The sequence below is a fragment of the Olea europaea genome, unplaced genomic scaffold (genome assembly GCF_002742605.1).
Source record: "Olea europaea var. sylvestris unplaced genomic scaffold, O_europaea_v1 scaffold1849, whole genome shotgun sequence".
In the NCBI taxonomy this organism is placed as follows: Eukaryota; Viridiplantae; Streptophyta; class Magnoliopsida; order Lamiales; family Oleaceae; genus Olea; species Olea europaea.
The window spans coordinates 112987-137135 of NW_019236266.1; the positions used below are offsets into that span (position 1 = coordinate 112987).

The 24149-nt window shown below is 33.3% G+C and overlaps 1 protein-coding gene across 1 annotated transcript; it reads right to left on the reverse strand.

Annotated features, from left to right (window-relative positions):
• Positions 1 to 9361: 9361 nt before the first annotated feature.
• Positions 9362 to 10842, reverse strand: LOC111378658 (transcription factor bHLH147-like). Its single transcript, XM_023001888.1, has one exon. The coding sequence runs from the start codon at positions 10508 to 10510 to the stop codon at positions 9896 to 9898; it is 615 nt and encodes a 204-aa protein (XP_022857656.1). The 5' UTR covers positions 10511 to 10842; the 3' UTR covers positions 9362 to 9895.
• Between the last annotated feature and the right edge of the window lie 13307 nt (positions 10843 to 24149).

The window sequence follows — 24149 nt, forward strand, 5'->3', positions numbered from 1 at the left end:
GCTATTCTACAACACTTATACACTTGTAAGATTTAGGGGTTGGTTTGGTTGGGTTCTGGGGACGTGGCCATGGAACTGCAGCTTAAATAAAATAGACACAGCATATAAGACCAGGTAGAGATTAGAACTTATTATCTGTTACTTCCAAAAGCTACCCGGATAAAGATTAAATTTAGCACAGTGGATGAAACAAATGCAGTCTTTTGGCATTACATGATTATGTGATTTTAGTTTTATTAACCAATCCATGTAGTGAAACCTTTGAATTGACTAATTTTTATTTCTGCACAGGATGCTGATATTGAAGTACAACCATGCTATGTTGGCAGAAAATGGTTGACATGTAACCTGACCGATACTCACAATGAGTGGGGGAGAGGAGGGAACAAATTTTTTTGGACTTTTTTATTCATGCGGGACCTATGCGCATGTGAGAGAATATCAACCAACAGAAAAATTATAACAAACCAACTTAATTCTATTGTAGTATGCCCATAGGTATAGGCTATGATGCTGGAGCCTAGGGCCAAGCCTGTGAAATCTTAACGACTCTTTGCTTTGGCAGTGCATTTGAAGTAACCGTTGTGCTGGTTGGAAGTTGGAGTCGACAAGACTTGATGATTCGAGCTTCTAAATGTGCTCGTGTCTGACTTTTCTTTTTCCCTCCATGGACATTGCTAAAAAAGGTGCACATATCTGTATGATTTATATTTTTTTTATGAATTACGCGTCTGCAAATATTTGCATGATCCATATTTTGTAAATGCTGCAGATGTGGGGTTTTAATTTGTTTCAGTTCAAAGCATTTGAATGATTGAACAGGTGGAAATAGGAATGGAGGTTTCTAACCATTGGCTTGAATTGTATATTGGTCTTCGAACTAGCGAGATTGGACACAAAATCTTTCATTAAAAAAACATGCAACATAATTGAAACTCCTTTACTTGCAAAGTGCAGAAACAAGATAGAGACATCTGTCGCTACTTTTCTTTTGGACAAAAACCCACCTTATGTGTAAGTCGATAAACAATCTCTTGAAACCCTTTTTTAAAAGGCTTGAGACGAGGTGAGACATTGATGTCAAGCTTTATGAGTCTGAGTGCCTAGGTGTAGTCGATAAAATACATTTTCATATTTTAGTATTATTTTGATTATTTTATGACCATTGAATAAATAAAGTGAAGTATATATCAAAACAATTTAAATCATAAATACTATACTAGTTTAATAATTCCTACAACCAAAAACTAGAAAATTGAAAGTACAAACCCATTTTTGAGGTAAATAGGTTCAAAAAAAGGGTCACACCAATTTAGTACTTAGGTTCACATTAGAGTATCTTCAAGCGTCTCTTTAATGACTAAATGCTCTATGTTTAAGAGAGTTAATATTTAAAAATAGATTTCAAGAGTTTCTATATTTTAACTTTTAAAATAGAGAGACCTTGGAAAAATTAATGAATGTTTCTTGAAAAAAAAGGTCAAAATAGAGAGAATTGTTGGAATACATAAAAAATTTATTCTATAAATTTAAAATGCTCTATATTATACGTGATATGCTATTTATAAATAGAAAATCTTTTGGAAATATTCTTAATCATTAAGTTCAAGAAATCAGTAAATAATTGGGAAAAAGTACAATAGAAAAACATAAAAACAATTCGTGCGTTTAGACGGTCAAAAAAGGAGTTGACCCTCGTTTGTACTTGTTGCTTTTATGCGGGATGTTTTGTGAATGCCTCAAGCTTGAATGCTGTATTTATTTATTTATTTATTTATTTTGAGTTTTTTCATATGTACAGAATTTATTTCACAGAAAGTATACAGAAATCTCACATGAATGTGGGTCCCATATGAATAAAAAAGTGCCAAAAAAATCCAACCTGCTCCTTTGCTGTGAGTGGTCTGTATGGATTCTTTGAAATCAGAATCTGTACGCCTAGCATCTGTCTTTTTTTTTTTTTTTTTTTTTTTTTTAACCTTTTTTTATTTTCCTTTTTGTTTTTTTTTTTTTTGTTACACCTTTTAGAATACTCCTTTTTAGTTTTCATAATTATTTCCCAAAAATTTTTGAATACTCATAAAATAAAATCAAATTTCACTTGTTTATATCATTCCTTTTTATAAAAATACGAGTAGAGAAGTGAGAAAATTAGAGTGACAGGTGCAACGAGCCCACTAATATCAATTTTATAGTGCCAACTTCAATTTATTGAGATGACTAAAGATTCACCTTAATTTATCAATTTATCTTTGTCTAATTGGCTAAGGATTATTCATCCGAATTTGTACCTCCCCTTCATCAACCCCCACCCCACCCCAACCAAAATAAAATAAAATAAAAAGTCACCTTAATTATTTTCGTAATTGGATTTTGTTTTGACGTTTCGTGATGTCTTCCCGCCTAGGAGTAGAACATGTAAGAAAATATCCGTCAACTTAATCCTCTTCCCATGCATGTCTGTCCAGTTAATAATGCGATCTCTAGAATTCGTCAGTATTTTATAGGATAATTAAATAATTGAATTGATATTAAGATGCTATGCCTAACATTACAAAATAAAAAATAGAGGGAGACACCACCTAACATTAAAAGATTAAATTATTACATAGTAAATAATTTATTAATTTGTAACATTTACTTTATTAATTTGTAACACCACCTAAAATTAAAAGATTAAGTTACTACATGGTAAATAGCTTATTAATTTGTAATTCATTTTCAATATACTCCTCTGTGGACAAGTCAAATCCATTTTCATCAAATGTTTGAAAATATAAAATTTTTGTAAGTAGATAACGACAAGATATGAGTATAGTGATTTTGTTTTGACGTTTCGTGATGTCTTCCCGCCTAGGAGTAGAACATGTAAGAAAATATCCGTCAACTTAATCCTCTTCCCATGCATGTCTGTCCAGTTAATAATGCGATCTCTAGAATTCGTCAGTATTTTATAGGATAATTAAATAATTGAATTGATATTAAGATGCTATGCCTAACATTACAAAATAAAAAATAGAGGGAGACACCACCTAACATTAAAAGATTAAATTATTACATAGTAAATAATTTATTAATTTGTAACATTTACTTTATTAATTTGTAACACCACCTAAAATTAAAAGATTAAGTTACTACATGGTAAATAGTTTATTAATTTGTAATTCATTTTCAATATACTCCTCCGTGGACAAGTCAAATCCATTTTCATCAAATGTTTGAAAATATAAAATTTTTGTAAGTAGATAACGACAAGATATGAGTATAGTGTGTTTGTTCTCCCAACAGCATATATAATATAATATCAGATATGACTGTATAGTATAATGAACAAGATTTGATTTAATTTTTTTTAAATCTTTTTAGTAACGTTCAATACTATTTAGTCATTTGTACAGAAACATGCCTCGAGTGTCCTATAACATAAGTTGAAAATAAGTTCAACTTTGTTTTTTTCTAGTTGATGCAGACCATTATGATAGCAGTGGACATTGTGTTCTCTGACTTTATTCATAATAGTCACATGAATGCATATGGGTTTATACATAAAAGCTGTAGACATCCCAAAGTAAAAAAGCGAAGTGCACACATTATAAGTTGTTGTGTTGGTCCAACGAATCCTACACAATATGTGGTCCTTCATTCAACACTATCTACTTTAGCTCTAAAAATCGTAATTGTGATGGTGATGTTGTTCATTCTTGAAATCTCAATCTTGAATAATTAATTTTGCAAAGGTTAAGTCGGTACACGTGTAGATAGTTAAAGTAAAAGAGGGGGACAAGGTGTTCTATTTTGGCATTTTTTGTGCTCCGCTCGATGTCTACTAACGAATATTAGCATTTCCCTTATCTATCGATAGTGAGATCATACATGAGAAATTTATGATAAGAAAGGAGTAATTAGTCTTGATAATATGTTAAGTATGTGAGATGAGCGGTTCTTACCATACACATCACGCATGATCGAAAACATTTGGAGGTAGTGAAGGGAAAAGAATCTCTATCATGGATCGCTAAGTAATTTCAAAATATGTTACGTCAATTGGAATCATTTATTCATACAATAATTATCTTATAATACGCTTAAAATATAATGATCTCTATAGAGTATGTGAAATCTAAAGAGAAATTGAGGATCCATTAACTACTTTATTATTTATTGTTACAATTGCTATTTACTTTTATTATAACTATAAATTATTTGAAATTTAAAGATAATATTGCGGATCCTCTAACTAGAGGTTTGATAAGAGATCAAGTAGGAAATATGGTTAAAATCAATAAATTAATCAGGAGTTTCATTGTGGCAACAAAACATAGTTAATCGGAGATCCCAATATTTAGGTATTTAGGTTTAACGGGACAACTAAACTATGAAAAACTTAGCATGTAATGTGGAGATTTATTATGCCTACCAATTTTTATGGTGATCGTGCCTAATTATTGCGAGAATCAAGTTAAATTACGCTTTTAATGACTTCTATATCTTGATGTGTTCAAGTAAAGTTATAGCTGAATATTCTTTATAGAGTTAATTTATGTGGATGAGAAAGAGCCACTTCTATGAGAATTATGTGATGATGATTTCTCTAATGAAAACTCATGAACTAGGTGCCGTCTAATGTCAAAATGGATACCAACGTGAGAACCAAGTGTTGTTCAAAAGGACTGTGTAACTTCTATTGTCTAAGATTAAACAAACCTCGACTGTTCAAAGCATCTTCTTACTAATTGGACAAGTAAATCCAATAATTTATTTATTAGAAAAAGTTCAAAGTCTCTACCTATATATCCTGATATAGTCTCTCTTCATTTGTAATCTATTTTTGTATCAATTGTTGCATTATTTATGAAAAAGTCAATATATTCCATTTATGTGGGGAATTATTAGAAATGATTTTGATTTTGGACTACTTTGAGCTCAAAATTAATTGGAACTTATACATTGGATTTAACGGAACCAAACATATTCATGTTCTACAACGCTAGATGAATAATGTGATATATTTATTTGTCAAAAATCATTATGAATTGAATGATAGATTTGATTTCATAATTATCCACTTGAAACTTGAAAAGGTGAAAAATTTAATGGGATTGTTTAACATTTGTATAGTATAGGAAAATTAGTGCTAAAATATTTGGTCTTTAGGTATGAGCACTAAATGGTCCTAATTTTGGTGAAAGGAGATGGCTAGATACCATTGAGATCCAACTATATGCGTGCCATTGCCATTTGGTCGACTCGTCTCGGCTCGGCTTGGCTTGACATGGCAAGCACTTGCATGTACCCAAGTCCGGATCCGTGTGTAGGTGCAGATGTGAATTATATATCCTTTTTTATAGAAATTTTTTTTTTTTGCCAAATTATAATTAATCAAATTCTTTAGGTATTGAATGAAATTATATTTAACGGTCTAAAAATTTGAACAATTGGATTTTTTGCGAAAATTTTTGGGATGTAATTGACATCTATGACTAAGGTCCATTACCTACAATCAACATTTGTGAACGACCGTAACCAATGTCTATCTACGGTATAACTAACACCTCTTTTGATTTGAAACATTGTTTGAACACTTACCACAAATTTGAAGAGGCAAATGGTTCAAAATGGACACGTACACTATAAATAGCTTGTTTTTTGGTTAGAAAAATTACACCATTTATTTGCAATTATTCTTGTTTTAAATTACCCTTCTCTATATTTTCCACCTTTATATTTTGAGTATAAAGCATAAATAGAGTTCATTGGAACTCATACTGGTTGTTGTGTTGCTTCATAAGATATTAAATATGCTTTATCTTGAGAGGCGATTACTGACCAACTTAAAGCATCATTGAAGATAGCAAATTAATGTTAAGGGCACATTTTAAAATCGATGGGCTCGAATATCAAATTTTTTAATCCTGTTGATCATCTTGATTCCTGTTAAATTCTATTGTGATAATCTAAAATAGTAGATGTCGTCATAATGTTAAAAAGAGAATTCAATATTCCAGAAACAACATATGCAAACCATTATGATAGTAGACGACATCGTGTTCTATGACTTAATTCATAATAGTCAAGTGAGTGCATGTGGGCTTATACATAAAAGCTGTACACATGCTAAATTAAGAAACAAGATCAATGATATTTAGCACAAGTGGTTCTAGAGTATCAGTCTATATGGTATATGAAATGTTTAATTAATTGTAAAATTATATGATTCATTTAATTCTATTTTTCATTTAGTGACATTTAGTGTCTCCTAAACTGATATTGTAACATCAGTGATGCTAAATAACATTAATCAAATTTAGGGTATACACATTATAAGTTTTTGTGTCGGTCCAATAAAGCCTACACAATATAACATTACACGTGGTCCTTCATTCAACACTATCATAAACTACTTTTGCTCTAAAAATCCTAATTGCGATAGTGATGTTGCTCGTTTTTGGAATCTCAATCTTGAATAATTAATTTTGGAATTTTTCTCGTTGTAAAGTTTACGTCAGACTGTACAAGGAACAGCCTCCTCATGTGAGGGTGCTGCGAATGGTGCCGTGCATACGGCAACGTCCTTAATTTTGGGATGATGAAGTCGGCACACATGTCGGTACTTAAAAGTGTAAGAGGGGACCAAGGGTTTGTTTTGGCTTTTTCCAATTCCTGTTTCTATCAATGCTGTAATTATATGTGAGAAATTCTACGATAAGGAAGGATTGATTGGTCTTGATTATATACACGAAAACGTGAGACGATGTGTACACGTTTGGAGGGAGTGAAGGGGACGGAATCTCTTTTTTGGGCCATCGACTAATTTCAAGACAGCTGTCAATTATAAAATAAAATATAAACATCGATGGAAATGATTTATTCATGCAAAATTATCCTAGACCATAAAAGTGTATTCATAAAAACTTTAGATGATATTGAAAAGCTAAAGCATATTTCATTATCAAAGGAGAAATGTTTGTATTTTCGCAACCATCACGCGTGCCATAAGCGGGTGGGGGCTGCCTGAAAACGCAGCACATGTCAAATGGCTTTTGGCAATAACCATGCTACGTGTAGGGGTGACAAAAATACTCGTCAATCTCGAAACTCGTGGGGACTGACCCCATATGGGACAGGGATTACTGACTTAATCGGGTTAGGTACGGGTAACAAGACCCTGCCTCGCCCCACCTCGTTTAATTTTTTTTTTATTTTTTTAAGAATTCAATATTTTTAGAAAAATTTCATGAAATTTCATTTATTTTAATAGAAAATGGTAACTAATATTGTATAAGGAATATGATAAATAATAAAAACCTTAGCTTATCAAATATATTTGAATAATTTAACTTTTAAAAACAAATAAATTTATTAACATATTTAATAACTATATTATTGTCTCAATTGAATGAATGAGACATTAAAATGAATCTTCAAAAACTTAAAAGAAATAAAAAATTAAACGGGTACATAAAGAGGGTAACAGTCCCACCCCGCCCTAAATAGGTAATGGGACGGGAAAATGCTTGGCCCTGTCTCGTTGCTATCCCTAACTATATGTACATTGTGAGTGACACACTCTTTTATGCGGTTGGATCTATACCATAGATTTTGACCACAACCATCACATCACTATTCAAATTTTTTTCTGATCGAGTTACATAGCTTGCGCGGGTGATCGCATAGTTGACATAATATACACACATGGAGGTTAGGATTATTTTATTCATGGGGGACCCACATCGACCATGTGAGGATGTAGTCACCCGAAGTGTCAATGGTGCAAATCGTTTGGTTTTTTCCATTTTTTTCAAATAGGAAAATTGTCAAAAAAAAGTTGTCAACCAAAATCTACATCTAATATTATTCTTCTGGATATTAGGTTGTGTTTTGTGGATCTTCCCAACTTCCAAAGCTAAAGGGGGTACCCTTATTCCCCAACATTTTCCTCCCAAGTACAGACAGGGATGGCAATGGGTCGAGTCAGCTCTGCCCTTTAACTCACGAGCTCGGCTAGGGCTCGTGGCGAGCCGAGCTTGTGGCTTGTGAAAAACGAGCCGAGCTCGGCTTGTTGCTCGGGGGCGAGCTCAGCTTTGGTAAGTTTGCACATTTTAGACATTTTTTTTAAAAAAAAGTTTCATATTTTTTGACGAACCCAGGCTCGTGGGCTCGACGACGAGCCAAGTAGGCTCAACTCGTGGGATTGAGCCCCTGTAATGACAAGTCCGAGCTGCCTACGAGCCAAATTTTGACGAGCTGAGCGGTCAAGCCCAAGAGCCGCTCAGCTCATTTGACATCCCTAAGTACAGGTTGACGAGCGCAGGCCACCCAAGAGCCGAATTTCGACGAGCTGAGCTGAAGAGCTGCTCGACTCGTTTGATACATTATATTCGACAAAATTTATTAATTATTAAGTTCTGGTTGGGTTCAAGTATAAAAGTGGGATAATATTATTAACATCATTGTTGCTAAAACATCAATTTAGATATTCACACCCGATGAGTCCAATTAAATAGATCATTTGACTTTGTAATTTAATGAATTTAACATTTAGCCCTTGTTTGAGCCACATTCTTTAGAAAATAATTTATTCTTAAATAGTGATTTGACATCATTTGAACCACATATTCTTCAATAAAAAAATATTACACGCAAATTTAAAACTTCTTCTTATTTTTTAATCACACATTTCACATCATAACACTACAAAAAAATGCATTCTCTTAACAAAAATTGGGCTCAAACAAGGGCTTAATGTCATCTAATTGTCACTTAATTTGGTGTTAAGTACCCGTGCGATTAGATAGCATTAAAAAGTGAATTAAAATCAAAGTCAAAATTAATAATTAATTTTAATTATATATTTCATGAGATTCACAATTTTTTATTTATACATTCCATCAATTTTTATCAAAATCTATTGAAAATTTGTCTTTTTTTTTTATCAAAATTAAACAAAGACTAAATAAGAAAACTATTTCACTACAGTAATAACAATGTCTAAATTAAAATATTGCAATAACAGCAGCAGATTGTAATCTCAGGTAAATCTTAGTCTGCAAAATATAATTAAAACAACAATTCCTACCCTCAAAAAAAAAAATAAAAAAAAATTCTTGAGTTCTAAAACAAAATTGCTTTGATCATATGCAAAACACCTTAAATAGCAAAATTCATTATACTAAAATAGTATTTGATTTCACTATGAATTGAATAAAATTCATAAAATAATAATAATTTACTCTAACAAGATGGCGTTTGAATTCACTTGACACGTCAGAAAATACTTACATCAAATATGCCTAAAAAATGCACTCTCTTTATTTATTTATAATCACATCTGCAACAATGACAGCTGAATCCTATATGCAAGTGACAATAAACAAGCGGACCACTTCATTGAACGTGATAATTCAGGGATAATAGCTACTCGAAATGGATTCTAACCATCAAACGAAAACAGAATTTGATCATACAAAATGATAAAGACTACGCAAATTTACCTCACACAAATTAAATAATTGAATGCGGTGTTTAGGGATAACAACTGAACGAGTATGAAATGGGTCAACTATTCCCATCCTCCATTCCATCGAGTATTTTTGTCCCCTTATCTCATTTTCATACTCGATTAAACCATGTTTCCCGCAACAACTTCGGAACAATGATCTCTGCCCCAATTAACCAATTCGGCAGGTAATCTTCTTCTCATTTGAGACAGAATGAATTCCTTTTACCATCCCTACTCATATCTGAATATAAAATTATTGTAGAACACCCTCGTTGTGAAATAAGCCAACGTGCACATAATTTAGCAAAATATAATTACTTCCCAATTATTAACATAGTGCTTTTAAAAAAATTAATATTAAAATAGTGAAAATACAAACAAAATATAACTGATTCCCTACTGATCCGAGCCGAGCTGATCAGAAGAAGCGGCTAACGAGCTTCCGTTGGTAAGGAGGCCAGTGAGAAAAGTCATCGCGTTGACTTGCATTTGCAGAGCCGCAATGTAATCAGCTGTTTCTTCTAGTAGGTTAGGAAATGAAAGCTTCCGGCAACCGGGAACTAACCCGCCTAAAACCCGCACTTTACTATGCGCAGGTGGCAGTTTCTTCTTGACGGTCCGTTTCTTCAACCTGGAATCAACGGTTGTCGGTTTTGATGCCTTCTTGCGTTTCTTATTGATCTGAGAGAGTCGGAGGCTGAGTCGACCGGTGAGAATAGCCCGGCTCCAGCGAGTCTTTACCTTAGCTGAAACGGCGAGGATTCTGTCAGCAGCCTCACGTACAGCACGACCAGAGGCGGAGGGAGACGAGGATTCGGGGCGACGGAGATGGCGGAGGGCACCTACGAGCTTAGATGAGTAGATCATTTGCTCCGTTTCGGTTCCTCTTCTAGCACGACCCATTTTCTCTGTTGTATTCATTTGGGACTGGTTTTCCCTCCTGACTTTCCTTCGTTTCTTGCGCAACGGGTTCAAGTTCATATCAGGGTTTGCGGTGAATGAAGAAGCCATCACAATCAAAATCAGCAAAAGTTTCAGAGATTTTCTCCTAATTTATTCTCCTTCCACGGTATTCAGAATGGGAACCATACCCACCTCACAAACTGCAAATACGAGGACAAATAGATCTTTTAGTAGAAGAGAGAGAGGGAGGATAGGATTTATGGGAGGAGTAGTCTGTGATTTGTAACTGAAATGTGAGAACAGTGGAAATGACTACTCACTCACGCGGCCTTTGTTTATTCAACCATTAATTGCTCTCCCCTTCTCAAAGTATCCATTAGATGGTCATTTATTTATTTATCAACCCTGCTTTTTGGCCGGGTTCAAAATCTGGCCAAAAAATAGGGACGCCTATTGGAGAGGGGCCGCCCTGTAGCCGCCGTCTGAAATAAGAACATATATTAATTGATATAAAATTAGACGTTTATATGTTCAATGGTCAATTTGACGGACTTTTAGATAAATTTTACGGCTACTTGCGGCTTTTTTGTTTATTTATATTGACTCCAATAAAATAGTGTTATATATAAAATTAAATTATTCTCCAGTGATACATGTAACCACAACTTCTATAGGTCCTTGGTTCGAACTCCTAATGAGAAGTGAGGTCCTTGTGCGAGTTCATCATTCAGTGATGGACTATTCATAGATAAGAAGACGTCACCAACAATTGATAGATTTGGATGGAGTGTTGCTCATAAAACAAGAGTTTATGGGCAACACGTTACGACTTAGGTAATTGGTCGAATCAGATAACACTTCGAACAATCAACCAAACTCGACACATCAAATTCTATTCCGATCAACAACCAGAAAATATGGCTGAGTGGCTTAAGTCATTGGTTTGCTATATCATTCATAATTTGTACATTAAACAGTATTCTTAAAAAATCGGTTCATTTCAAATTTCTAGGCACAAATAGAAATAAGAACATATATTAATTGATATAAAATTAGACGTTTATATGTTCAATGGTCAATTTGACGGACTTTTAGATAAATTTTATTGAGGTCTGATTCTGTAACTACCGTGTAAAATTGCTGACCAATTTCTATTCAAATTAGTAGTTAAAAACGTTAAATTTCTAATTGCATTACATAACTTCAAAAATACTAAAATAGTACTTTTGAAAGACAGACACAAAAAGGCCAACTTTAACAAATAGTAATCTATACGACAGCCAAAATGGAAAAGAGGGCAATTATTGTCTATCCTCAAAGATAACAGTTTCTTTATCTTATGGCTCTTATAAGGTCGAACCCCAACTTTGAGGATCTCCATCATCCCGTTTTTAGAGCTTTGCGAGGGAAGTAAATCGCGGGATGTGCTCCAACAGATAAGAGAACAAAAGCTGTCTGTATATTGCGCCTACAAGTAGTCCAATTCCATGTCTCAAGAATCGAACCACTACACTACGGCTGCCAGCAAAGCGTGAGATAATTTCACTCCTATCTTTTGCACCACTTAACTATGCCCCAAAGGGCGTTATGGCTCTTATAATCTTATGCGATGGGTGTTGAACCTTTGAAAAAATAAAAAACAAACCAGAAGTGCAAGGCTAGTGGGGTGTCCTTTGGTCATATTTATAGACAAATTTTAGGGATTTTTTAGTCATTTTGGAGAATTGACGTCCTTCGTCATTATGTTCAAAGTCATGATTATGTTCAATTTTCAATATTTTTTGTTGAGATTTGTGCTTTGGTGAAATTTATCCTATAATTTTGTTAGGTTTATGTATGGCTTTATTTCATTGAAGTCCATCATGAGTTAATTGCGTTAGTGTTCGCACTTAAATGACATCCATGTACGAGACCAAGTCAAGACCTTTAATGTCGTAGTTTGAATGGGATTTTCAATTGACCATTAGTCAAGTAAACGAGGGTCTGCATTCCTTTCATAAGGAGGGCATCTGTAGCTGAGGTGCATTTTTGTTCCATATGCTCCGAAGTTCAAGGTGCAAATATTCACTTTTTGACACATGGGCACCAATGGGGTCCTTCCGTGGTTGGTATGGACCTAGGTGAAAAAATAATTATTGTAACACATAATGTTAGACTCCCAGGTACGAATTTCATATTTATGTGAAATGAAGGATTTTCATGCTTTGTTACTGCTAGTGCTAAAATTCTATATTGTTGTTTCGGATGATTGCTTTCTCTTTTTCATATTATAATGAGTGGAGACCGAAGTGAAATGTATGGATTTTTGATTATATCGAATCATTTGTGTCAAAAAGTATCCGTCAATAAATAATCATTATTATAAACTCATAAGTATTTCGACTTTCAAGACATCATATGCAAAATAAATCAAATGGAAATCATGTGCTAGTATAATTGTGGCAATTTTGATTAGAGATATTTTTTCGATCTTTGATAGTTTGGCTAGAGATTCGACTCCATACATATATATTTTTTAATTTGAGGCAATTTATAAGGCAAAGAAACTCAATCTCGGATACATTTCAATCCGAGCTATTAATGGAGCAAAGAAATTCAACTCTAGATACTCTTTCAATCCCAAGGCATTAATAGTGATGATCTTTCAATCTCCAAGTATTTTGTTCCATACATGTTAAAGGAGTAATCTCTCAATGGGTTCTTAGCTTATCTCCTGTGCAGGTTTTTGTGCGTAGGATATACTCTTTCACTCCCTTAGATAGTATCTGTACATGTTAAAGGAGTAAGTTTACGATGGATTACTGGCTTAACTCCCCTACATGTTTTTGTGTTTCTTGGATATACTCTTTTAATCTCAAATTGCACTTAATTGGAGATAATCTTTTCATTCCCAAGAGATTTGGCTAAGGTAAAAGTAGAAGATGGAAACATGCTACAGCCCACAAGTACACTCCCTTTGACAGCAATTATAATAGACATCTCACATTAGGGGGTGCGGTCCGCGATTAAAATAATCGCGAGCTCCACGTCCTGTGAGTGTGTTGTAAATATGTACAGTACTTGGTGTGGTACATATATCGTTTTCCAAGAAAATAACTCCTCTTTAGCTTTATTTAAATATCCCCATGTGGGTTAATTGAGATGGGCGGCATAGATAGAACTTCGACTCTCCATAGGGATCTTCAAAGTCGAGAAATGCCTAGTCAAGACCTCAATTCTCCATTGAGGTGTTCAGATAGAGTAGAGAGAATCAATTTTTGGAGGATGAGGTGTCCGTCACTGATTATGAGCAAGGGCTTGGTGACTGCTATCGGCGTTAGCATCGGTGATGGTTTGATTACAGGGCTTATGGGTTCAACATGTCTCTTAAATCACCAATAATGTGCTGCATGCCCCTTTCCTTGCCATAAGGTACACACGAGCTCGGTAACCTAGGAATTACATCTTACCTAGTCGTAGCACATTCGTCCAAGAACCAATAGTTCCCAATGAATTAATTGAGAAAGGCTTAAAGAGGACCTTAGCTCCTTCATTGGATCGTCAAGTAGAATACCAATCTTGGGGACAAGCTATCTTAAATCATGAGCCAGGGCTTGGTGCCTTCCATCCACGATAGCGTCAGTGACGGTCTCATGACATGGAATAGGGATCCACCAAGTCTCTCGTATCACTGAAAATATATTACTAGCGTCCAATCATAGCGCATTGATCAAGACACTAGTCCCTTAGCTGCTGTCACCAAGGTGACCAATAGTGAATGATGGCCTTCAACGGAATAAATGCCAATAATAAGTTTTGAGTGAGCAAGAGCGATTGCTAATCTAGCACTCCAGCATTAGAAGATTCACTATTCAGAATTTTGTATTTCCAAATGATGGGACGTAATGTCCGAAACTGTATAACCAACCAATGAAAAAAAATTATTTGTACAAAAAAATGGTTGATATGCTTGTTGACAGATACTCATATTACTATGGGACCCGCGTGAATAATTTTTTTTTTTTTTAAAAAAAGTTGCCTCCTATATTGTGAGTATCTGTCAACTAATTATAGCGGGGTACCCAACCAATAGACAATAAATTTTGACAGGTTTGTAGGGATTTGACAAAATTGCTTACAATGTACTCAACCTTATTTCATTTTGCCATTTCTTACGACATCAATTTCATTTAGAACGTGGCTGAAAAGAAAGAAATGAACATTCCCATTACTTTTTACCGCCTGCCATGCAAGACTAAAGAATATACAATTGAGTCTTGTTCTATGAACAATAATTGTTGACAATATTAATTGATAATACCCTATTTGACAACATCACATTCATTCATTTTAAAATCATTTTTTACATTAAAAGCTCGAATTTTTACGACGTATGATTGTAAACCTTGTTTGTACAATTAGCTTTATTTTATATGATTTGTCCCCATTGGAAAACCATTATTTGGATAAAATAGAGTTTTGAATAGTGACTTTTTTTTTCTTTTTCTTTTTGGGAGAATTTGTGGTTAAAAAGTAGAAAAAATTTTGAATTTTTATGTGTAGAACATTTTACTATATAAATGTATGTGATTGAAAATAAGTATAATAAAAGAATTTTGAAATAATGGTTGTCAAATAGGGGCTTATTTAGTAGATAAACCAATTTTTTAGACTAATTATTAGGGTTAAACATGTTTTCTCATAACCAAATTAATTGGTTTAGTTGGTTATAAGTTTAAGAATCGAGAAATACATGAGCTCTTGTTTGGTTTTAGGGATGGCAATGGGCCAAACTCGATTAGTTATAAGTTTAAGAATCAAGAAATACATGAGCTCTTGTTTGGTTGTAGGGATGACAACGGAGCTCGGCCCATGAGCTTGTGAGCCACAAGTCGAGCCCATGAGCTCAAATTTATTTTATTTTATTTTTTTGTTCCCCTTTTTTAACAAGCCCACGAGCTCGTGGGCTCGTGAACCCGCTAGCCTTTCGTTCGTGGGGAAACCGTGCGGGTTCGGCTTGCCTAGTGAGCAGGCTCGCTCGGCTCGTGCTCCAGCCCGAGCCCGAGCTTCCCATGATCCACTTTTTTACGAGCTGACGAGCCACTTGGCTTGATTGCTATCCCTATTTGGTCACCATTTTTTAGAATATAATTTTTTCTTAACTCATTTTCATCCATACATTTTACAGGACTCACATTTTTTATCTACTTCAACCACATATTACATTAATTTTTATCAAATATATTAAAAATCTAATTTTTAGTAAAATCAAATAGAGGATAAAATTCATTGGTTTATTTCCAATTAAAGAATCAAAATATAATTCTATATGATTTCTTTAACATCCAATTAAATCAAAGACTAAATTATTTACATAAATTTACATGAACATATATATTCCGTATAATCAATATATTTTAGAAATAATAGAAAGCATGATAATAGTTTACGAACTAACAATTTTCTCTTGAAATATAAATAAAATTAGATAGTATTGAACTATAACTAATCAATTACATTTTAGTTTTTACTAGCTATTTAGTGATCGCATTTCCCGATTACTTATTCAATCGACGTGACTTACAAGGCAAATATGCCATATGCAATTTAAAATTCTAAAAATTTATAAATCTACGTGGCAATGCACGATTGGAAGACCAAAACAATGTTGAAATTTGTATTTACCGAAAGAACGATTAGTAGGGTGATGAACAAATAGAAAAAGGAAAGCACGTGGTTGTTTTGGCACTTCTGATAACCTTTTGCCTCTTGCTTTATTTTTTATTTTATTTTATTTTTATTGCAGCTTTTTTGGGCTGACGTTGCCATATAATGTGGGCTTTATTCATTTCTCATGACCATTTTTTTTTTTTTTATCATCTATACTAAGAGTTTATTCCTTTTATTATTCTTATTCTTTTCACACACACACATATATGAGTTAGGGTTGTTCGAGGAGACACGAACCCCGCCCCTCCCCTCCCCTCCCCTCCCCTCTTCATTAAAGTACAACATCGAACATTCAACATGCATAGCACATGCATTGACGAGAGTTGTTCGAGGAGACATGAAAATTCCCACCCCTCCCCCTTTTTATTAAAGTACAACACCGAACAATCAACATGCATAGCACGTGCATTGACGAGGTTGCTCGATGAGGCATGAAAACTCCCCCCTTTTTTTAAATTTTTTATTAAAGTACAACACCGAACAATCAACATGCATAGAACATGCATTGATGGGCAATAATAGTTCACTAGTGGTTCGATTTTGAAAAAGTAAGGGTAAGAAGGAATCGATTATTTAATCTTTCTAGATAAAACAGTTTTGGGCACTATCTTTATCTACTCAACTATTTGAAAAGACATTTCATTACAATAAGTCAACATTTGATTAAACAACTCTCTTAAGTTATGAGGAAGATGATGAGATTCTCAATTAATTAATACTCATGAATGAGTATTACCAAAATAATAATACTATTCATAGTCATCATAGTTATCATACATAATATTTTATATGACATAATTTTAATAATTTTTTTAAAAAAATGAATAACTTTTAATAATGCTCTACAACGTAAAATATCGCGTATTATGACTACTACAGTCTGAATTAATCTTGGTTTATTAATGTGATTTTTCATTACATTCTTATCCAAATTGACAAAGTCTTATTCAAAACTATTGCTCCATAGTTGCTTCGATTTGACAGCAAAACCATGCATTTGACACAAACATATCTCTCCCATTTCTCAAAAAAATAAAAAATAAATAAAAAAAAAAAACTCAACCTTAAGGGTCCCTTACCACTCCTGCGCTAGAATATCGTGAGGGAGGTAAATCGCAGGTTATGCCTCCAAGGGTATAGGGTGGAAGGCTGTTTGTACACTTGCACTTACCCAAGAGCCAAATTCATATTTCAGGATTCTAGCAGTTTCAAGCAAAGTTGGATTTCTCCATCCTCCCTTTTTACCTCTTGAAGATGTGCATATCTCTCCCATTTCTTTAATGTGGGTGGTCAAGGATGAAACAATTTTGGCAGTAAGGCAAAAGTTAAAAATCGGGTCTGCCAAAATTTCAACTTGGTCAATAAATTTTATTTTGTTTTAAATTGATTAAAACATTGTTACAATTTTATTTTTTGTCTAATATGACAGTCTAGCTAGCAACCTAATTAGTAATACTGGATTGTCACGTCATTTTTTTCCCTTAATTGAACTAAAGTACATCGATTGAGCGATCATTCGAGATAAAATTCAAACTTATTGACCAACTTGAAATAGAATGAAATTTATCGACAAACATAAAATTCATTAAAAGTTACGTGACAGCCAGTGTATTTAATCCTTCGACAAAATTTTGGTTCAAGTATTTATTGGATGATTAATAGCGGCAAAATAAATCCTGAAACTTGATTAAGCTCAATTTACACCCGAATAAAAATAAATAAATAAAAAGGTATGAAACAACAAAAAAAAAAAAAATTAAAAAAATCAATTTAATGTGCAACAAAAACCTTCCATAGACAGCAGAATTTGCCTCTACTTATACACAAGAAATTCAGGCTCTACTAATTTTAGGATTCAATTAAATTACATCCCCCAACCCAATAGTTCATGCAATTGAAACACGTTTCTACTGTCAAATAATGAATTTAAATTTCAAAATTTTCTGGGTTTTCAATTTATTTGTTAAATCAAATTGGACCTTCCTAACCAATTCACCTGGTTTAAATTGATTAAGAATTGTTATTTCACAATTGAGATCGAGGGTTCAAAAATTGCTGACTCCCTCCCTTCGCTTCCGTCTAAAAAATGTTAAATCTTCCTCTTTTTGGATATAGTAACTTTTTTTTTTCGTGATTCAGCTAAGCTAAACTCTATCTTCAACAATCTATTGAGGATTTAGAAGTTCAATGTATTGGTATAAAATGCAGCGGTCACTTATAAGTCAAGCACGTCACGTCATATAATGTCAAGTTTGATAAAATTATGAGATAATATCAGAGACAATCTTTGAACTTTATAACAATACGAATGACACCCCTTCACAATTAAACCACACTAATCCCTTGTGAGGTTATCTCTGATATATAATCTAAAATGAGGTTGATATATTTAAAATTCCAAGAAACATGTGAAATGATTTTCTTTAGTGAGGGAGTATCTATAATATTGACATCTTCAATTGAAGAGTGCATGAGAAATTATGTAGCATTAATGTCTATACACAATTTAAAAAGGGAATTGATGCTTGTACATTCGAGCTGTGTGCCCTCTCACATAGCGGGATCCGCAATTTTTTATTGAGTGTGGGTTCTCCCACATGTGAGGGGGCTGGACTGTACATGTAGCTTTGTCCATCTAAAAATAGTCATTATTGTGGATGTACAGAAAATGTGATCTAATTAACTTGAAGAAAATTAACTCTAAACCACATCTTGACCTTGGAAAAACACTGCGGTGATATGCTTGCTATTGCTCATTGGTTATAAAGTACAATCTTCCAATTCTAAAACTATCTTTTGCAAAAGCGCAACCTCGTTGAAACCATAGAAGAAAAGCGGGAAATAAACACAAAATCTCTAGAACGGGGTCAATAAAAAATGTTTGTTCCAACTTATCATTAGTGTGGTGTTAAGGAAATGTTTGACGTAATTGCTTCAAACAACAAAGTCACTAAATCATGCAACTATTCCATCATATTGTTAGAAAAACACCTAAAAGAAAAGTTGACACGCGAACTGGAAATCACAAAATTTTCTTTGAACTTTGATAGCTTAAGCAGTATGGATTCCTTGAACTTGAATAGAAGTTAATATACAAATTGATGATTTGCGAATTTGTAATTCTGTTTTGAGAATCAAGGACAAAGTTCTAGTTTAAAATTTTGACCGGGTCAAGTCTACTAGATAGGATTCTTATTCGTATTGTAGTTTACACCCCAAACTTTTTAGGGATGGTAAAAATACCCGTAAAATCCGATACCTGTGGGGCCTCGTCCTGAATGGAGCAGGGATTACTTGCTTAATCAGGTAATCGGGACGGGTACGAGGCCGAAAATTTTGCCTCGAGACAGGGACGGATAACGTTGGCCCCACCCAATTTTATTTTTTTAAGAATTCAATACTTTAAATAAAAAATCTCCTCGAATTTCATTAATTCTAATAGAAGATGACAAGTAAAATTATTTAAGGAATATGATAAACAATAAAATCCTTAGTTTACCAAATATATTCGAATAATTTAACTTTAAAAATATTTAAATTAATTAAAATATTTAATAACCATATATTGTCTCACTTGAATGAGTTGAGGCAATAAAATGAATTATCCAAATAAATAAATAAATGGGTACATAAACGGGGCACTTGCTCTGCCCTACCTTAAACGGGTAAAGGGCGAAAAAATTCCCGACGAGGGGGGAGTCCTGCCCCACCCCATTGCCATCTCTAAAACTACTAGGTCGGTTTTTGTAGTTTTTCAAACCCCCTTGGGTAGAAACTACCCTTACACTCAAACAAAATGAATAATTGCTCATAATCCCGTCACATGCCATCACTGTGCCTACTTATCAATAAATTCATGGACTGAATGCAGCTGGACAACAATGTCTCAAAGCTGTTAAACACCTGCCAACATCAATCCATCAATCAATATCGAATTGACTTGAATTCCTAAATTCTGCCATATGATGCTATAATCAAGTAAATCCGACATCGCATGCCTTCGTTACTGCCACATAACATTAATCAACACTCTGCCTTGCTTCATCGTACTTGAATCTACGCATTGCTTGGGCATCATGCATGCCTTCGATCATAGCATGGCGTTGGACAAGACATTCTCTTGCCATTTCCATTTTCTTTGTTAGGGTCCTCACAAACTCTCTCCACCAAAAAAAATCCAAAGTTCTAATGCCTCTGCATTTCTCCTCAACATACATCAAAGGAATCCTCGTTACTTACCCGATTCATTTTCATTCGATGCCTGAATATTGGATGATCAATCTAACCCACTTCGCCTGCATCCTCACACATATTTCACATTAGTTTCGGTTGTAAACTTCAAATCCAAAAATAAGCTCATAAATTCTTCAATGATGAGAACTTAGAATGTAGAGGCAAATAGGGGGAGTTGATGAGGCAACAACTCTTCATAGTTTTGTACATGTTTCTTTATTTTGGTGAGAAATATAGTAAGGATGGTTCCCGTAAATTTCTGTGTTGCTTTACTTTACTTAAATCTTCTACTTTACATGGTTAAAATCGTGTTTTCATAACCAGAATTGCAAGCTTATGCGTTAGCTGACTGAGAAGAGGAATATTAATGCCATTAGGGGTTGAGTGCTGAAAAATGAGTCAGCCCTTTGACAATACTACAATCATAAAAGCTTGGTCTATTTGATTATTAGAGTATCTCTAAGAGACTTTTTAAGTATAAAATACTCTTTATTTTAAAGAGTTAATACTTTAAAATAAATTTCAATGGATTCTTTATTCTAACTTTTAAAAATAAAGAGTGAGTTTGACTCTTCAAATTTAAAAAATCAAATTCACTCTTTAATCTTAATGAACAATTATTACATTTAATAAGTCACAGATTTCAATACTTTACTTTTTAAAATATTCAAATCATATTTAAATTGATTAACCGTTGACATATAAAAAATTATGTTAAATAAAATATGAGTATTGTCCCATAAATGTTTCTAGATAAAAGCAAAATGAAGACTCAAAATAAAGACCATTGTTAAAATATAATAATTTTGATTCTCTAAATTTGAAGATACTCTCAATAATGCATTAGATTCTCTTTATAAAATAAAGAATTTCATATTCCTAAAGTAGAAAAATACCACCTAAGTTGATGCGGGAAAGCTGTCATTTTGACCCTATATATGACCTATGGACGAAAGCTACCAATTATATATGGCTACCATTACAATAGAGTGAAAGCTATTGTATAATTAATATAATGTCCTTGTTTGCAGTAGTAAGAAGAAACATATGCATTACAAATGTGTAATTTTTCCTTAAGACATATCAATCACGGATCAAGATGATCTATAAAACTCAAGAGAGAACTTTTATTTTTTCTAACTAGTAATGTACAATAAACTGGTCTTTTTATAGTACAAGAAGAATACATGGAAAATGAAAGAAATAAATTTCCTACAATTCTAATAAATCACAATATTCTATTTATGATAACTGGAATAAAAGACAAACTTTGCTCAATTAATTAGGGATTTTCGACATAATTAGTTCGATTGTTCTAGTCAAATAAGAATTTTGTGCATGTTCTCATTTGTTTGATTTTCTGTAATTGTTATTGGAATCATGATTGATTTACATCTTGGTGTACACCCTTGTTTACACCATGTTTTTTGAAAAATCAATACGTACTTATTGTATCGAGGTGTTTTGGTCACAACGTGTTTACGTAAAAAATAAATACACTTAGCATTTTCCTTTTCTTCATTTTTCTTCTTAACCATTTTCTCTACCAAAAAAAAAAAAAAAAAAAAAAAAGAGATTTTTTCCAGGTCTCTACTTTGTTGGGTTATTAATTTTTATGAAGAGGAAAGCCCATGTTTGAGGTTTTATATTATAGCTCAAAGCTTATTAGGGTGTTAATCCTAATGATAAATATAAATGCAAGGAGATGGGAGACATTAGGAATCCAACCCATTTCTGAAAAGAGAGGAAAAATAGTTTTTTCCCTTGTGCCTAGATTTCATTAAAGCTTTGATCCGAGTCGTTCGTGATCCAATCGAGCTAAAATTTGGAAGAGAGGTTCAAAAGACATAGAATTACAATTTGAACTGTGGAGATTTTAATTTTGAGTTCGAAAACATTGGTTAATGGCGTGAACAGTAATCAATTTTTTTATTTTTTCGTATTTTCATACTATTTAGCGGAGATTGTTCTTATTTTGAAGAAATATACGTTGTATTCTCTACTTGTGACTAGAAAAAACTTGATATGCCCATTATTTGATTGATAGTGAAGGTTTTGACTGGACTGAGTCTTGATTTTATTCCGCACATTGGGGAAGTTTTTCCATGTAAAATAACTTCTCGTGTTCTTACGGTTTCATGTGATTGATTTTCTTTAGAATATTTTTAGCATATATAGATGCCAAAAATGAAGTTTTACTTATTTACTTTTGGAAGAAAAATTATTCCACTATTTGCCTATTTGTTTGTATATCGCCCGACAAATAGTATTAGAGCCAGATTTTAAGATTTAGGTTTTACATTATGGAAGCGAATTTAAGTAAAATGATTAACTTGAATGGTTTAGCCCCCATTTGGCACCTCTTATTTCAAATTTAGTGGTGAAATGGTAATTTTTTTTCTAAGAATGAGCGGTTGAAGAAAAAAGAAAAAGTTTTCAGTTTACATGTAATATTATTTTATGCAAAATTGTATTGTTGAAAATATGAGAGAGAAAATAAAATTTAATTTAAGGAGGCCAAACAAAGGCTTAAATTATCTCATATAGAAAAGAAAAATGCATGATCTTCTTTATGTGAATGATTATCACCTACCGATGTTTACAACTTAAAAATCGAATAATATGTCAAATGAAGAATAGAGTTTGTTGCATCGACATGTCTGTGGGTATATTAAGTAGTGGGTAGATGATAATTTTTTGAACTATATTAGTGGGTAGACACATGTCCATACTCAATGGAGTAAGTTTGAATAGTTATATGCTAGAAAGACTGGAAATAATAAGATGTTTCTTATTAACTAGATGATGAAGTTGAGATACCAGGATGGAACTCCTTTAACTGATCATTTAAATTCATTCCAGTGGATTATTAATAACTTGGCTCGAATGGGTATTAAGTTTGATGATGAAATTTAGGAGTTGTGGTTGCTGGGTTCATTACCAAACTTGTGAGAGATGCTCACATTATTTGACTCTACAACAGATGGCGTCATCACAATGGATCTAGCCAAGAGTATTTTGTTAAATGAAGAGATGAGAAGAAAATCAAATGGATATTTTCACAGTCGAAGGTCTTGCTTACAAGAAAGAAGAAGAGGATTAAAGAGCAAAGGTTTGAAGAACAGAAACGAAAGCAGAGGCAAGTCGAACAAGTATGCGAATATGAAGTGTTATCGTTTTGGAAAAAAGGGACACATCAATAAACATTATAGGCATTGGAAGAAAGAAAATAAGAATGAGAAAGGAAATGAAGAGAAGAACGAGGATGACAAAGATGATGATAATAGAGTTTCTACCACCGCTCCTGGATACTTCCTCATTATTTATGACGATGAGATGATCAATTTTACAAATCATAAGACCAATTGGGTAATTGATAGTGGTGCCTCCATTCATGCTACATTGTGGAAATATTTCTTTACATCCTATAGATCTAGCGATTTCAAAACTGTAAAGATGGATGATGATGGCTTGGTTAAAGTCACTGGTATTGGAGATGTGTATTTAGAGATGAGTAATGGTTAATGGTTTTAGTTCAGTCCCTAAAGATGTGAAGCATATTATAGACATCCGTTTAAACTTGATTTCTATAGGAAAACTTGATGATGATGGGTATGGCGGTACCTTTAGTGATGGTCGGTGGAAGCTCATTCGGGGCGCTATGGTTGTGGCTAAAGGTAATCCAGTGACATTGTTAATGCATGTTGCCAATTTTATTTCCGTAAGTATATAGATCGTAACAAGTAGTATAATGGGCCTACGAGTCCAGGTTGTCATTCACTCGAGGACTACACTCTAGCATTTA